This window comes from Pongo abelii, chromosome 1, assembly GCF_028885655.2.
Source record: "Pongo abelii isolate AG06213 chromosome 1, NHGRI_mPonAbe1-v2.0_pri, whole genome shotgun sequence".
Taxonomy (NCBI): Eukaryota; Metazoa; Chordata; class Mammalia; order Primates; family Hominidae; genus Pongo; species Pongo abelii.
Window position 1 is genome coordinate 118,280,265 of NC_071985.2, and position 18,282 is coordinate 118,298,546.

The following is an 18,282-nucleotide window of genomic DNA, read 5'->3' on the forward strand; positions in this document are numbered from 1 at the left end:
AGCATGTATTCAGGTATCTCTAACCAAGTCAGAATTTATAAGATGATAGATTGTATATTAGTTTTCTGTTGCTGCTGTAACAAAATTACCACAAACTTGGTGTCTTAAAATAGCACCTGTCTTACTGTTTTACCATTATGGAGGCCAGCAGTTTGAAATCCCGTTCACTGGGCTAAAGTCAAAAGTGGTGGCAGGACTGGTTCCTTCTAGTGGCTCTGGGAGAAAATCCATTTCCTTGTCTCTTTCAGCTTCTAGTGGTTGCCTGTCTTTCTTGGCCTCCGGCTTCTTCCTTCATCTGTCAAGCGCATCACTCTGCTCCCTGCATCCATTGTTATTATAATTGCCTTCCACTCTTCTGTAGTCTTATCTTCCTCTTCCTCCCCCAATAAGGTCACTTGATCACGTTTAGGACCCGCTGGACAAACCATCTCCAGAGCCTTAATCACATCTGTAAAGTCCCTTTTACCATGTAAATTAATATTCGTAGTTTCCAAAGATCAGGATCTGGATTTCTTTTGGGGCAATTTTTCAGCTAACCACATATTGTAATGAGGAAGCACTTCTTGGGAGGCATCATAATGCTTGTTTTTTCTTTTCCTAAATAGAGTATCACTTTTACCCAAATGGAATAACTCTCTGGGTTATTTTACTGAGCTCTTGATGCTCATTTCTTTGGTCTTCTCTGTGATGAATTAATGTTTCTATATGGACATCATGCACAATTTCTTTATTCCTGAAGAATATTTTAAAATGTTGTTATTTTATGTTGTAGTTGGTGTAATACGGTGCCCAGTATGCCGCCAAGAATGCAGACAGATAGACCTTGTGGATAATTATTTTGTGAAAGACACATCTGAAGCTCCTAGCAGTTCTGATGAAAAATCAGAACAGGTATGCTTCTCAATTTTTCTTTATATTCCTATCTTGATATCATACTGTAAATTATAAGAAAAACATGTTTGGATAGTTAAGTAATTTAGGGTAGTTCTGCTATGGATTCCTGTTTCAAATAGAAAGCTAAAGATAGCTTTCTTATATACTCTCAAATTTAGTTAAATGAGACTAAAGCTGTTACTTAAAATGTCAAATTTGGGCCAGGCATGGTGGCTCACGCCTGTTATCGCAGCACTTAGGGAGGCTGAGTTGTGAGGATTGCTTGAGCCCCGGAGTTCGAGACCAGCTTGGGCAACATAGTGAGACCCCATCTCTACAAAAAATAAAAATACTAGCCGGGCGTGGTGGCGTGCGCCTTTAGTCCCAGCTACTTGGGAGGCTGAGGTTGGAGGATTGCTTGAACCCAGGAAGTTGAGGCTGCAGAGAGCCATGATTGCACTACTGCTGTCCAGCCTGGGTGACAGAGCGAGAGCCTGTCTCAAAAAAAAAAAAGAGTCAAATCTGCACAGACTTTATGTTCTCAGCCTTAGATTTTTACCTACATGAATGATCTGTAAGGAAAAGGATTTTGTTGAAGATAAATGGATAACAAAATAATTTTATTCTGTGTACAGTGAAATAGTATATTTAAGAACAAGTTTTTATTTTTTGGATCTACATTTTATGTATTTAATTTAGATTAGTGCTTATTTCCTCTTTTAGGTATGTACTAGTTGTGAAGACAATGCAAGTGCAGTTGGCTTTTGTGTAGAATGTGGAGAGTGGCTATGTAAGACATGTATCGAAGCACATCAAAGAGTAAAATTTACTAAAGATCACTTGATCAGGAAGAAAGAAGATGTCTCAGGTAAGATAGTTGCATTGTAATCATTACAATGATTACAGTTAACCTCCCTCTTTTGCCCCTATAGAATTTTCTACTTATTCTTTATAAACTTTGGATAGCAACATCAATAGGAATTTAGAAAACTAGACAAAAATTTTATGTTTGGTTAAAAAATATTTATTTTATTTTGCTACAGAGTCGGTCGGAGCATCTGGTCAACGCCCTGTTTTCTGCCCTGTACACAAACAAGAACAGTTGAAACTTTTCTGTGAAACATGTGATAGATTGACATGTAGAGACTGTCAGCTATTGGAACACAAAGAACATAGGTACAGAAATCATAATTGCTTACCAGGAAATACTATAAAAAGTGCTTGTAAAGTCGTTCTTCTTAAAGCAAATATTGATTATATGTTTGTGTCTTAATCTTTTAAATCTAAATTTTACATATTTTAATTTCTTGAGCAATATATGTTTTGGTAAATTATTTAAAGATTTCCACATTTATATCTAATTGTCTTATGAATGTTTGTTAAAATGTATCATTTTGTAGGTTTGGGTTTACAAGAATGGAGTTATATTATTCATTTGTTTGCTACTCCTGTGATTCAAATAAGCTTTTTCTTGGTGTCCTGTAGTATTTTTGGCTGTAATCTACAAAAGCAGTATTCTTTTAAACATCAAATCATAAATACACTGATTTCATGTTACATATAAAATTTGTAGAAAAGCTAGGGATTTATGAACAACTAAGCAGAGTTACTGACCCTCTAATACATACCTTTGTATTTTAGCCTTGTACCCTCAGAATTCAGTAGTATTCATTTACTATGAGTGTGTTTCATATGAACAGTTTGGGAACTGTACTGAAATTTCTAGTCAGTTGTGTAACAATATCCTTCAGTAAATTTCTCCAGCTTCATGGCATCTGTTTATTACAAGTAAAAAGATGGTGTCACCCATAGTCCAGAATTTTCCAAAGTGTTTTTCAAACAACAGTTTTTATGGATGGATGGGAATAGATTTTATTAATCTATTGCCAAAAATGTATAAGAGAACTTGGGTTAACCACACTTAAATGTGTTTCTTAACAATATAATTTCTTAGAGTTTTTAATTCATTAGAATTCATTGAAGTTTATTAGAGCCTTCTTAAAGAGGGGATACAGTAATCCTAATTGCCAACAATTATTGCAGCCTTACTTTGTGCCAGGTATTTTCTGAGTGCTGAATATGTATTTAATTCATACCAGCTACCCATGAGGTTTAGGTACTAGTATTATGACTGTTTTAAATGTAAGAGAGCCTACTCACAGAAAGCTGTAGTAATCTGTACTAAGTCTCATAGTAATTGGTAGTACCAGGATTTGAATACAGGTAGTCAGACTCCAGATCTCTTGTTAACCCATATGCTCATTTTCTTCCATAGGGTATAGAGAATATAGAATGCAGAATGTCTCAAATTTGACTATATAAAGGTAGTGCTTTTTGTTCTGTTTCAAGGTATCTCTCACAGCTTTACAGTATATTTATTAAATTTTTGTACTCTTAATTTATTCAGAAATGTCTTAACCTATAACTTGGCTGAAATTTTAGATTGTCTGCTAACAGTCTCAGTAAGACATTAGATTACCTTTTTCACAGCTGCAGTCAGATCTTTTTTTGAGTGTTAGATTTCTTATAGCTTTTTAAGTTGATAGTGAAAGGCAAAAAGAAAAGAAAGATGTCATACATTTCCTCATTAAAGAATAGCTTCAGCAGCATTGCCACCTCAAGGTTTAATCATTATTCTTTCCTTCCCTTTCTTTTACCATTTTCCTTTACTACTTATATCTAAGTCCTTATTATCTCTTGTATAATTTAAAAAAAAAAAACTGTTTTTTTTTTCTCCTCCTATACTCACACAACACAGAGCACTTCTGTGACCATGTGTGTGACCAGTTTCTCCTCATATTGACTGATTCTCGCCAGCTTGGTGTCCAGTAATTCAGTTCAGTTCTGTCGCTGTCTACCTGGAGTTAGAGTCAGGTCCCACAAGTTAAGGGCTCAGTCCTGCAAACTGCCATTCCACTTCAAATACCAGTCGTTAAGTCCCACCTTCTGGTACTTAAAAAAATATATATATATATTTTTAAAGACAGGTTCTTGCTCTGTCACCCAGGCTGGAATGCAATGGCATGATCATAGCTCACTGCAGCCTCAAACTCCTGGCCTGAGGCTGTCCTCCCTCCTCAGCCTCCCAAAGTGCTGGCATTACAGATGTGAGCCACTGAGCTTGGCCCCTGGCCTCTGGTATTCTGACTGACTTACTGTAAATTGGGGGCGGGGTGGGGCGGTTCCCACGACCCCTTCCTTGAGTTTGGTCATTTGCTGGAATGGGTCACAGAACTCAGGGAAGCATTTAACTTACTACTGCCAATTTATTACAAATTACAGCAATTACAACAATTTAAAGATCTTAATTGGTTTTATTTGTGATTTTAGATTTGAGCAGTACTTCATTCCATAAAATAAAACAAGTGTTTCAGTGAACTGAGCAGAGGAGCTTGGTTTTATAGGCAGAGAGGGACTGAGGAAAGCAAAAACAAAGAATAAAAAGTGGATTGGTCATTTCAAAGTTACTTTCCTAGTAAGGCTGGAGCAGGGCAGAACAATAGAGAAATAATTGATTGGCTAACATCAGGTTACCTCAGGTTACCTTTTGTTGTAAGGATTAAGGACATCAGCACTGTAGGAGAGGTTTACCAAAAAAAAAAAAAGGGGGGGTGGTGTTAAACACAGGGAGCCTCATTATCATGCCAATTGAAACTGGCTTATTTGGGAAATTAGGGTGTTATCTCTCTCCTGATTTCTTGGATGGTCTGATAACTCATTTTCAGTTTGATGAACTCAGCATGAGGGACTCCGTTTTGATTTTTTTTTTTCTATTTCAACAGTTTCAATGAAAGTTTGTATATAAGATTACTTTATTCCTGCATCTTCTCAATTGTTTCTTCCTTGTATTTTGGCCTTTTCCTTTCTTACTTGGTGAGATTTGACTTTTTGTTCAAGGATCTTTTTGCGGTCTTTGTCCAGTTTTAACCTAGTGATAACCAGTATGCTGGCGTGAATGCCTACATGGACAGTTGTGCCATTAGCCTTTTCCCACTGCACCTGTTCAGTGTTGATGATATATTTCAAACTTTGACTAAATTGCCAGTTTGCTGACCTTTATAGTGTCCTCGCACAATCTGAAATTTGATCATCCTTTTGGATGGGCATGGAATGAACGCTGTACTTCTGTCTTAGCTCTTAGGAAAGAGGGGAAGACATAATCTTCCTATGAATGTGGGAAGGTGCATTGAAACACCTTTTGTGGTTCTTGCTTCAGTCAGAAGTTACAAAGGGATTAAACTTTATTTTGGCCACTCTTGCTTCAGCAGTGGCCACAAAGGGGAAGAGAATTATATGCTTCTTCTGGTTCTGTCTGTATTTTGATTTTTAGTCTGATCTGTTGGGGCCTAGTGCAGGAGCTTAGTTCAGAACAATATCCTCCTGTAATTTTTGTTTAACTATATATATATGGAGAGAGAATTTTTCTTACTTTTTGAAGAGACGGGATGTCACTCTGTTGCTCAGGCTGGACTCAAGCTCTTGGGGCTCAAGTGGTTCTCCCACTTCAGTGTCCCACATACCTGGGACTAGAGATGTGTACCACTGTGCTCCACTTGACAATATTTTATTTAATTTTTTAAAAGAGGTTAGGTCTTGCTATGTTGCCCAGGCTGGATTTAAACTCTGAGGCTCAAATGATCCTCCTGCCTCAGCCTCACCAGTAGCTGAGATTACAGGTGCATATCACCATGCCCAGCTCAACAATATTTTAAAGAATACAAATGAACAACTGGATGAAGAGATGCATAGGGTGAAGTATGTGGGAAGGGGTGCAGAGTTTCCACAACCGTCTGTGGTGGATGTCTTATCCTCCACGTGTTCAGTAACCTGGAAGCTCTCCAACTCTTGCTCTTTTGGGTTTTTATGGAGATTCATTATGTAGGGATGCGTGATTAAATTGTTGATCATTTGTGATCATCTCAGCCTTCAGCCCTTCTCTTCCTAGATAAGGAAGTAGGGCTGAAAGTTCCAACTCTTTAATTATCTGGTTGGTTCCCCTGGCAGCCAGCACCCATCCTGATGGGTCTGGGAGTCCCCAGCCATTGGTCATTTTGTTAACATACAAAAATATACTTATTTCAGAGATTCTGAGGGTTTTAGGAATTGTATGCCAGGAATAGGGACAAAGACCAGAACAAATATATACTAAAATATCACACATTTCTTCTCTTTTGTTCATGCTTTCATTTTATTTTCTCTGAATGGATTTGCAGAAACCATGTCATTGGACTTAAAAGCCAGCTTCCCATTACTACAACACGTTTACAACTATTCTCCCTACTTTGAGTTTAACTCTGTTAAATTCATCCTGTCTATATTGCTGCCAGGGTTATTTTGCTAAAGTAAAGTTGAGCCCCCATAAAAAAATACTTAACAGTAATCAAAGTTTAAGTGTTCACTGTGTTATCACCCAGCCAGATTCTCCTTTTCTCCCTGTCCAGAAAAAGTCAATACACTGAGACAGCAGGAGTTGCAGCAGAGAAGGAGTTTAATAATTGCAGGATGGCTGAGCAAGGAGGATGGGAGATAATTTGAGAAATATTCCTCAAATTCCAACTCCTTGAGAATTTGGAGATGAGGGTTTTTAAAGGATAGTTTGGTGGGCAGGGGCTAGGGAATGGGTGCTGCTGATTGGTTGGGTCAGGGATGAAATCGTAGAGGTGTCAAAACTGTCTTTGTGCAGTGAGTTATGCTGAGTCACTTCCTGAGTAGGGGTCACAGGACAAGTTGAATTAGTCTCTTGGTATGGGTCACCAGCCTGGGTGGTATCAGTTAGTCCAGCAGAATGCAGAGTCTGAAAAATATCTCAAACACTAGTCTTAGGTTTCACAATAGTGATCTTATCTATAGGGGAAGTTAGAAATCTTGTGACCACTTGCTAGTGACTCCTGAGCAATAAGCAATTATAAAAAACAAGGCAGGGAACAATGGTTGCTGTTTATGTCTAAATCTTAGCAGAATTTAGGCCCCTACTGTAATTCTAACCTTATGGCCTTTCATTAGCTTTACAAAGGTGGTTTCAGTCCCTGAACAAGGAGGGTATTAGTTTCAGGAAGAGACTATTATCCTTGCTTTAAACTATAAAATGAATTCCTCCCATAGTTAGGTTGGCCCACATATGGGAATGAGCAAAGACAGCTTGTGAGGTTAGAAGCAAGGTGGAGTCAGTTGTGTTAGATTTCTCTCACTGTTATAATTTTGCAAAGGCAGTTGCAAGTATAACATACATTATTGAATTTTACCAGTGTCTTTCTCTTCATCGTTTGTTCAAAGTTACGAAACAGTCCACAAGATCACCATTACTTCTGACACCAACTGCAGAGTTCCGTGAAAACCCAAACATAGGGGAAAATCACATGCCTGCTGAGTTGATTTTTTACTTTCTGTAATCAGAGTGGTGGCCCTCCAAACAAGATGCTATCCATTCACCTTGGAATTGTCCATAAACCAAACTGCTCTTTACTGATTAATAGAAAGTAGTTTATAGTGTAGCACCCATCTGATCACAGGATCAGCAGCTCCTCAGGTAGTTTCAAAGTCAGCCTTAGGGAAAAAGAAGCTACCTGCTTATAAGTATAACGAGTACCTCTTTGCATTTTCCTGGTTGTAAATCCTGCGCAAACTATTTCTATTTTATAGGGAACTCTTCTGGACACTGCCTTCCTTATTGGTGTTTCTCTGACATCACCGAAGATATTATGGCTATTTTGAATTTCAGGATTATTTTATGTCCTTCAGTCATAGATTCAGTCTCAGTTAATGCCTGTAGTAGCTATTTTTTCTCCAGTGTTGTACATTGTACTATGGCATCTGGACATCTTCTGGTCCAAAAATCCTAGTGGTTGCTGCTGGGTGGCACTCATAGGGTTTTGCCCGTAAGCTGTAGTCTGCATTAGTATGTGTTGCTGACACTTCCCAAAATCATGGCGGAATGTGGATCATAGGGCCGGAAAGTGTTGAGAGAGACTACTTTCTGCAGTTCAGATACAGCCTGTCTTTGATCAGGCCTCATTGAAATGTAGGCCTCTTTTAGGGAGTTTTATTGATAGGAGCAAGCAGTATTCCCAGGTATGGAATATGTGTCCTTCAAAACACGGATATACCCAACCAAACACTGGGCTTCTTATTTAGTGCTGGGGTAGGTGGCTACAGCAGTATATTTTTCTTTCTCTCTTGAGTGTCACAGGATGCTCCTATTCTGGTTATTTCTAAGGATTTTTTCACCATTTAGGCATGCCCTTAGACCTTTGCTGGATTTATCAGCCAGCTCCTGTTGGTCACATGTCATTGCTGCTTTTTTCCCCTAATTCCCCAAACTTTTTATCACCATTGCATTTAAATTAGTCCTGCCTTGGTCTTCAGTTTCTGATAGTATCATGACATCATCAGTATACTGTATTATTACATGTGGGGACCCGAATCAACTCTAAATTTCTCCTAACCAAATCATGACAGTAAGCTGGTGAGTGGAAATAACCCTGTGGTGATAGAGTAAGTGTAAATTGGGATCTCTCCCACTCAAAGGCAAATTGTGATTGGCTCTTTTTGAGGGTGGAGGTAAAATAAAAAAAGAAATTCACAAGATTAGTCCCTGAGTACTGTTTACCTTTGCCCTGCTATATATTTTATGTTTTTTGTACTGTTGAGACCATATTAGGAACTGCTGATGCTATGGCAGAACTACTTCAGGCTTTCATAGTTCACTGTTAGTCTCCACGAGCCATCTGCTTTTTTCATAGGCCACACAGGATTATTGTACAAAGAATTCATTGGCACCAGCACTCCATTGTCTAATTCTTCATTAAAATGGTAATGTCTTTTTGTCCAACAGGTAATTTCATCAGGCAGTACCTTATACTGTCCAAAATTAACAACTTCTGAAGGCCTGGGCAGTTCTGGTGGTTCCTAGTTAGCATTTCTCATCAACATTGGCCTCAAGGTGAACTTACATGCTTTCTGTTTTACAATATTAGACAGGTGTACTTTTCAGTCAAACATACTGTCTATCCCAATAGTACATTCAGGTAATGAAGACATAACCACTTCACATAAAGGCAGCTGAGACATTCCAGTTTTAATCTAAATTTTTACCTTAATCCCATTAGCTGTCACCTTTCAATTTAACCTTAACACCTGTTAGGACTTCAACAAGATTTAGAATTATGGTGCCTTGGGCCTCCCTGTCAAGGAGTTCTAGTAAGGTCTCTTATCTACCCCTGGCATTTTTACCCACACGTGTATGTTGCCTTAGTTCCCCAGCTGCTGGTTGACCTCTCTGTCTTCATCTTGAGTAATCTGCCAGACTATTGCCCCAGGCAATTTGGGGTCAGGTTGCTTATTGTCATCTTTGTTCCCTGGCTTTTTAAATCTTCCCGAACTGGGGTAAAATACAGCATAGTTAGTTTAAGGCCCTTTAATGTTGGGAACTAGCTGGGGCTCTCATTGGTCTATCCAGTCCCATGGTAATGCTGCATTAAGACCTTTGTTTCAGTTCCATCCGTGTTCAATTTATTCATCCCATTTTAAAACAACCATCTGTAGATTTCCAACTTCCTGGGATAAATTCCTTGACCTCTACTCCACTATTTCCCTGTTTCCTTATGACTTAACTCTAATATTCTTAGCATCTGTTAAGACCCGTAAAGGGAAGTTTAGACAATACTTCTGATAAGGCTTCTCAGATTATTGCTAGATTTTACAGCAGTAAGGTTACGTGGGGGTGCCCATGCAAAAGGGCCCCCCTCAATCACAGTATTTACCATATACCATGATGCATACTGAGTCATAGTCATGTCACTCATAGTCATCTCCTGACTATCCCATCATCATGTCAGTCCAGTGTAGCTTGCATAAGAAGCTTATCAGCTGCTTATTCTGGGGAGTTCAATTTGGCATTTATAGGAGGAGGAGGATAGTTGCCCTTTTCAAGGTAAACACACTTTACAGTGGCTTTTATATCTAGTCCACTGGGCTAGCTGTCCCCTTGGGAATAACCTGCTGGTGTGTCTGGATCATGTATAGCCTTCTCTGGTTGTACAATAGTGAGCTGTGGGTCTCGCTTCAACCTAGACACACTCTTTCATTCTACAGCATTAAACACCAAAGATACTGTGCCTCTAAGTCAATCACTGTCACAGTCCATTTTAGTAAAGGTTTTTATTCCAGAAGCTGATAGTGTTGATCAACAAAATGAGACCATTTGTACTATAATCCCTGGTTTTAGTAGTTTCTTGGTTTTGTCTTTCTCATACCTAGACTACCTCCTTGTAACTGGAGGTCACAGACATGCTATCTAATGTTCCAGCATAATTTTTCCTTTTGGATGACCCTGAGACTAGTGACTGTAGCCCAGACTGGCTGAAATCTGAGCTTGGCCCAGTGTCAGGATCTGTCCTAGCATTCTCTTGTATTTTCATTTTAGCTAGTACAGGTAGCAGTAACGAAAGAATTGTTTCATTAACTTTTTTTTTTTTAGAGGAGTCTTGTGCTATTGCCCAGGCTTCGAGTGCAGTGGCTCACTGAAGGCTTGAATTCCTGGGCTCAAGCAGTTCTCTCGCTTCAGACATCTGAGTAGTTGGGACTACAAGCATGTGCCACCACATCTGGCTAATTTTTTATTTTTTTGTAGAGATGAAGACTTCCTATGTTGCCTAGGCTGATCTTGAACTCCTGGGCTCAAGCAGTCCTTCCTCCAGGTCCTCTCAAAGTGCTTGGTATATAGGCATGAGCCACCATGCCTGGCCTACTTTTTTTCTTATTAGTTTGCATTTCCTTATTTATCTGGTGGTTCAACTTCTCAGGAATTGGGTCTACCATTTCTAAATTCCATTGGTAATTTTTACCTCTAGTAACTGCAGCTGCAGTTATATAACCATGCCATGACTGGGTACCCATCCAAGAATTAAAGGTTTATCAATTCCCACCTTCTCATCCTCCCTTTTTGCAAACCACCTGTTTCAGTAAGCCAGGGTCATTCAAGTGATCCCACTTCTGATGCTAACTATAAAATTAGAGAGTAATCCGCGAGACTCCTTTCACTTCTGATGCCACTTGTAAGATCAAGATTCCCTAAAACTACACTCAGGTTTGATAATTTGCTAGAATTTACAGAACTCACTGCAAGCTGTTATACTCACAGTTATGTTTATTACAGTGAAAGGATACAGATTAAAATCATCCAAGGGAAAGATGCACAGGACAGAGTCCAGGAGAGTTCCAAATGTGGAGTTTCCAGTTGTCTTCTCCCAGTGGAGCCATGGACATCATTAACATCTCCTGATAGTGATGTGTGACAGTGTGCTCAAAATATTGCCAGCCATGGAATCTCACCTAAACCTTGGTGTCCAGAATTTTTATTGGGTCAGTCTCTGTCACATAGATGTGGTTCACTGGCCACATGGTAGACGTCAGTCTCCAGGACAGCTCTTCCTGAGGTTGATCTGAGACTGTGTGACCCAGAGCTCCCACTGTAAATCAGATTGTTGACACAGACTATCTAGCTTGGCTCAAGTCCCCAGGCAAACAAAGATAATTTCATCAGGTAGGACATTTCAGGGGGTTAGAGATAGATTACCTGCCAGGGACTGAAGGCAAAGGCTAGATCTCTCTTTGGGCAAAGTTAACTTTTTTACTAAACAATCTCTTATCTTCCACTTACACTCTAGTAGCAAGAACCCTCTACCTAACCCTCCAACTTTGTACATGCAGTTTCTTAGACCTGTATTTATTAGGAGAGCCATTTAACCTTAAAACTAGTTCACCTCTTTGTATCTTTTTTTTTTTTTTCCTGAGACAAGACTGTCTCTGTTGCCCAGGCTGGAGTGCGGTGGCATGATCTTGGCTCACTGCAACCTCTGCCTCCTGGATTCAAGTGATTCTCATGCCTCAGCTTCCCGAGTAGCTGGGATTACAGGTGGACATCACCACGCCTGGCTAATTTTTGTATTTTTAGTAGAGATGCAGTTTTGCCATGTTGGTCAGGCTGGTCTCAAACTCCTGGCCTTAAGTGATCTGCCCACCTCGGCTTCCCAAAGTGCTGTGATTACAGGCATGAGCCACTGTGCCTAGCCACTTCTGTGTGTCTTAACTAACGCTTTCTGCTCCATTCTTTTCCCTCCCTACCAACACCCCCACTTCCTCTCTCTGGACTTAAGGACTTTTAGGGCAAGTTCTTTAAGAATCTCAGTTTCTTATATGCTTATTGATTCAGTCAGGTTTCCTGTCTCTTCTGGGTTGTTTGTTTGTTTTCAGGAGACAGGGTGTCTTGCTCTGTCACCCAGGCTGGAGTATAGTGGCGTGATCATAGCTCATTGTAACCTTGAACCTCCTGGGCTCAAGTGCTCCTCCTGCCTCAGCCTTCCAAATTGTTACGACTACAGGTGTATACTACCATGCCTGGCTAATTTTTTTTTTTTTTTTAAGAGATGGGGTCTTGCCGTGTTGCCCAGGTTGGTCTTGAACTCCTGGCCTCAAGCAGTCCTCCTGCCTTGGCCTCCCAAATTGTTGGGATTACAGTTATAAGCCACTGCACCCAGCTCCCATCTCTTCTTGAGTCAACTTTGCAATTGTGATAATTTATATTTTGTTAGAAAATTATTTAGTAGAGGTTAAAAAATGTTGAATTAAACATTAAGATTTTATGAAGATCTGTAGTTATATCTTATGATTGTTTATTATTATTATTATTTTTTTGAGACAGAGTCTCACTCTGTTGCCAGGCTGGAGTGCAGTGGCGTGATCTGGGCTCACTGCAACCTCTGCCTCCCGGTTTCAAGCGATTCTCCTGCCTCAGCCTCCTGAGTAGCTTGGACTACAGGAGCACACCACCACACCCAGCTAATTTTTGTATTTTTAGTAGAGACGCGGTTTCACCGTGTTGGCCAGGATGGTCTCAATCTCTTGACCTCGTGATCTGCCCATCTTGGCCTCCCAGAGTGCTGGGATTACAGGCATGAGCCGCCATGCCCAGCCTGTTTATGATGTTTTATAGCTGAGTTTATTTCCTGTTCTTTATTAGATTGGCCATAAGTTTGTGGTCTTTACTGGTCATTTTAGTGACCCAGTTTTTTAATTCATTTATTCTATTCTTTAGAAATTTTCTGATCCTCACAGTTTTCTTTTATCTTTATTAATTTTTTGCTTAGTTTGATTTTGCTGTATTCTTTTTAGAATCTTATGTGAAACCTCAGTTAATCAAAAAGATGTGAATTTTCCTCTGAATTTAGCTTCATTCCATAATCATCCATTTATACAGTCTATAACTGTGTTGTTTTTTCTTGCCTCTCCCTGCTTTTTAAAATTTTTGTTTAAATTAAAATAATTGCTGCATAGTGAAAAAGATGAGCTATGTTTTGTGTGTGTATCTTTTAAGTGAAATGTATACTACCAACTTTATAAGGTTGTTGTGAGGATTACAAGTACTGAGAATTGTACCTATAAAGTGCTTAGCACAGTAAGCACTCAATAACAGTTTAGCTATTACTGGCTGTTATTACAGTTGCAGCCCACGTGTTTTATTTTTTTCTCTTTGTTTAAATTTTTTTTTTAAATTGAAGTCTTCGATTTACTTTATGGCTTTAGAAGTTGTTTTGAAAAAGGAAAGCAGCTATAGAACTGCATGAAATTTTGTACCTGAGAACATTACTAGGTTTCTAGATAAACCATGGGGTTTTTCCATCTCCCTCCAAAAATTCTATTCACGTTAAAGGAATTTAAAAATCTGTAGACTTATAAAGACTAAGAATGGGAGAAGAGACATCAATGGGGATTTCAGTTCTTTTTTTTTTTTTTTTTTTTAAAGCAGGGTAACGAATGGAAGATTTGGTGGATCTGATATTTGACCTAATGGGGTTGAATGATCTAAGGCCGTGCAAAGGAGATATGAAGGAAGCCAATCAATATATTTCTCAGGAACCTGTAAATACCTAGTACCTAGAGATGATAGGTGTCACAAAAATTGGACCTATTCTCTGGAGAAATAAAATCAGAGAGGCATTGGACTTGGGGATATTAGGTCCACATGGGGAGGAAGTACCAGGCTGAAATCAGGGAGATTAAGTATAAATCTGCCCACTAAGCTCTGGGGACCTTCAGTCTCCCTGACTTGCTTCCATATTGCTAGTAATGGCGCTTTTTCATTTCACTGTCCCTTCCTACCTCTCTTTTAGGATTTAGAGACCTTTTCACCCTCGCAAGAATATTTAAAAGAAAAAAATTACGAGTTCCAGCAGACCAGAATAAATTATAGAAAAAAGAAAACAAATGTTGAGTAATTATTAGATAACTATTGCAAGAAATTCATCTAAGAATGTAGAGTCACCAGGATGAAATGTCCCATTTAATGCCCAGAACAATGATTTTTAAAAAGACCCATATCAAGGTGTATAACATCATAAAGTGATAGTATGCTATGGATTAAGGTTAAGATCAGTGAAGTTTCCAAAGCCAGCAATGAAATAGGAATCAAAATAGGAACGTTAGGCCGGGCATGGTGGCTCACACCTGTAGTCCTAGCACTTTGGGAAGCCGAGGCAGGTGGATCACTTGAGCTCAGGAGTTCAAGACCAGCCTGGGCAACATGGTGAAACCCCATCTCTACTAAAAATACAAAAAAATTTTAGTAAATTTTTAGTTTCCAAAGCCAGCAATGAAATAGGAATCAAAATAGGAACGTTAGGCCAGGTGTGGTGGTGCATACCTGTAGTCCCAGCTACTCGGGAGGCTGAGGCACGAGAATCACTTGAACCCAGGAAGTAGACGTTGCAGTAAGCTGCGATCATGCCACTGCACTCCAGCCTGTGTGACAGATTGAGACTCTGTCTCCAAAAACAAAACAAAACAAAAAAACAGGATCGTTAAAGGAAAGTCGGGAGATGAAGGGCAAAGGTTTTCAATCTAGAATTCTCTTTTTTTGAGATGGAATTTTGCTCTTGTTGCCTAGGCTGGAGTGCAGTGGTGCGGTCTTGGCTCACTGCAACCTCTGCCCCTGCCGGGTGCAAGCGATTCTCCTGCCTCAGCCTCCCAAGTAGCTGGGATTACAGGCATGAGCCACCATGCCCAGCCTCGATCTAGAATTCTGTAGCTAAAGTATAAACCAATGTGAGAATAAAATGTAGACATGTTTCATCATGCAAGTATTGAGAAACTTTGCCTCTTATGTACCTCTTTTTGGAAAGCCATTAGAGAATGTGGTTCACCAAAATAAGTTAGTAAACCAAGAAAGTAAAAGGTAAGGGAATGCCTAAAATGACAGCCATGGGGTAAGATAATTTAGATTGAGGAATGAAAACTGAGGATCCTATGAAGAAGATCTCCAGGAAAAAAATGGAACCATGTCTATTAATTTGTTATATTGGGTCATTTGAAAAATAATGCTGACAAGTTTGGCATGTGGTAGTTCATGAGAAACATTAGCGATTGCAGCATGGGGCAAGATGGAATAAATTTGGAGAGAATATATTTTGGAGAAATGTATTTCTGCTGAAATGAATAGTCACTTTAAGACCACACTCTCTTACTCTTCAATCCTTGTTTGAGGTGAAGATAGGGTTGACTCGCTGAAACTAGAATCTCTTCTCCATTGACAGTTTTACAAGAGGAAGACCCAAATTGCATCCTTCATTACCACCACCATTTGCAGCCTCTCCATCATTATCAGCCTTATATCTACTAGACTAATATTGTTACATTTTTTATCCTTATTTTTCTGTTACCCAAGAGAGTGCCACAAGTGCCACACTCCCAGGTGTCCCCTCATCTGTCACACTTGAATTCCACAGGCTCTTCATGTGCCTGATTCTGCCACTTTGTCCTTTGGAATTGTTGGCATGTCATCAGAATCCGCATATCCCTAGCCTCTTTTTTGATCCTTTTCTTTGCTTTATTTGGCGTAATGGACACTGCTTCTCTTGCAACTGTCTTGACTAGTGACTTTTTTTTTCTTTCACATCTCATGTATGACTGGGCCTGGAGGTATGAGATAAGTCTTTTTACCGTTTTTTTAGACCATTCTTTCTCTTTCCTCCCTGAAATATCCAGATTTTAATTTCATGTCATCACCCATAACCTCTCATTGCTGCTGTCATCTAAAAACCCTTGGGTCATTCCCCTTGATCTCTCAAAGGTTTTTTTCCCTAACTCAGTGGTAAACTGTAGAATGCTACTATTAAGTCCTAGCAATTTTAATATATGTGGATTTGATCCTTCAGACACTCTAGTCTTTGTGTTCTTTGACCTCCTTTCCAGTGTTCTTGTCATTTACACTGCTGTAGCCACTCATATGCATAGTCATATACTAGATCTTATCATTTGTAATAATTCTATTCAATTTTAAGCATTCCTCTCTGTGGCCACATCTATTACTCCAGCTCATTCTGCTTAGTACGAAACTTCTACAATTATTCAACCACACAGTGACTTTTATTTTAATCCATTGATCCTACTACCCTTTCACTTTACCTCATCCCTTTGTGATCTCATTTAACTCCTTCCTTATTTAATGTCATGGCTAATCAGTTTAATCACTCCCTTGCATTTAGCCTTGACTCCCATATCCCACTTTTTGAATTCACTTGGCATAACTACAGTCCTGATTAAACCCGACTTCCTTCCTATCATATTTTGTTTATCCAGCTGAATATCACAGGAGAAAAACACATTCTAGCATAATGATACCAATAGGTCACATTCTCAATTCCTGACCACTTCCCTCAAGTAGACCCTTAATGTTGTCTGCAAGTCATATTGTATATTCATACCTTTCCCTCTTTTAAATGTCAAATACTTCATCCTCACTCTGAAATACTGGCATTTGCTTCCAACTTCACTGAGAAAATTGAAGCTATCAAAAGAGAACTACAGACTCCCTCTACCACATCTACTTTTCCAACAAGCACCTGTACCCATATTTCTACATTTCTGTTATTTTAGCTGAACTCTCTTCCTTTAGAAAGCTAATTTCTCTACTTATACACTGAGTTCCATCCCCTCATGTAGCCAATGACATTGTTTCAGAAATTTGCCCTTCTTTCTGCTAACCTGTCAGTTTTTCAGTCTCTAACAATTATTCCTATATTTCAGTATGCTGCTGTTTTTCTTCCATTTTTAAAAATGAAGCACGAATCCTTCTCTTTAACTTCCTTTCCTTGCCATCAGAGCTGCCCTGAAAAACTTCTTGAAAGAATTGCTTATAATCATGGTCTCTAATTCCTCCTGTCCCATTCTGTCTAAATTTACATACTTTTGACTGTCAGCATTGTACCAACATTGCTCTTTTCAAGGTCATGAATAACCACTACATGACTAAATTTAGAGGTGATTTCTCAGTTTTCATCTTAAAACCTTATTGTCTCAGCAACATTTGACATGTTTAATGTTCCTTTTAACACATTTATGTACTCGGCTACCAGAAGAACACATTGTTTTCATTTTCTTCCTACTAATTACTGATTACTTTTTCTCAATCTCATTTGCTTATTTTGTTTGTTCTTCTAGGTTGGATGTACGAGGGTTTACACCATTATCTATACATGTAGTCTTAGGGCTTAAAATACCATCTATATGTTGTTGATTTCCACATTTATATTTCTAGCTCATTGTTCATTCCTGAACTTTCAGATTTGTCTGCCCTACAGACTCTGACATCTCCCACTTGAATGTCTACTTTTTCAAACATAACACTTCCAAAACTCAACTACTGATTACTTTCTCCAAACCTTTTTTCACTGGCAGCCTATCCCCATCTCAGTTTGGTAGTGGCATTTTTTTTTTCAGTTGCATAAGCCAAAAATCTTGGCACCATCCTTGACTCTACTTGTTTCTCATACCCAAATCCAAACTTATCAGGAAATCCTTTTGGCTTCACCTTCAAAATATATCTCCAACTCCTAGCACGTACTAGGAGTGCTGTTGCCTCTAGCCTGGTCTCTGCCACCATCATTTCTTGCCTAGATTACCGCAGTAGTCTCTGTGCTTCTAATACTACCTCTCTTCCATTTATTCTTAATACAACTGCTAGAGTGAATCCTAAGTTGGGCTGTATCACTCCCCTGCTCAAAACCTGCAGTGACTCTTCAGTCAATCTTTATAGTGGCTTTAAAGACCCTATACATGCATTTTATCTGCTACTACTCTGCCTATCCCTCCATCTCTGCTACAGCTACACTGGCTTTCTTGCTACCTCTCAAACATTTCAACCTTCTGGGTTTAAGCAATCCTTCTGCCTCAGCCTCCCAAGTAGCTGGGACCACATACAGCTAATTTTTGTAATTTTTATAGAGATGGGGTCTTGCCATGTTGCCTGGGCTGGTCTCAAACTCCTGGACTCAAGTGTGATCCTCTCGCCTCTGCCTCCCAAAGTGTTGGGATGACAGGCATGAGCCACCATGCCAGGCTCCTTTCTCTATTTTTTAA

At 39.2% G+C, this 18,282-nt stretch overlaps 1 protein-coding gene across 4 annotated transcripts in view; it reads left to right on the forward strand.

Moving 5' to 3' along the window:
- Positions 1-18,282, forward strand: part of TRIM33 (tripartite motif containing 33) — a 124,608-nt gene that overhangs the window by 52,198 nt on the left and 54,128 nt on the right. For all 4 annotated transcript variants that reach the window (XM_002810397.6, XM_002810398.5, XM_054553878.2 and 1 more), the window contains exons 2-4: positions 773-891; positions 1,597-1,741; positions 1,917-2,049. In XM_002810397.6, coding sequence (XP_002810443.2) covers positions 773-891; positions 1,597-1,741; positions 1,917-2,049 — 397 coding nt within the window. The remainder of the gene's footprint in view (positions 1-772; positions 892-1,596; positions 1,742-1,916; positions 2,050-18,282) is intronic.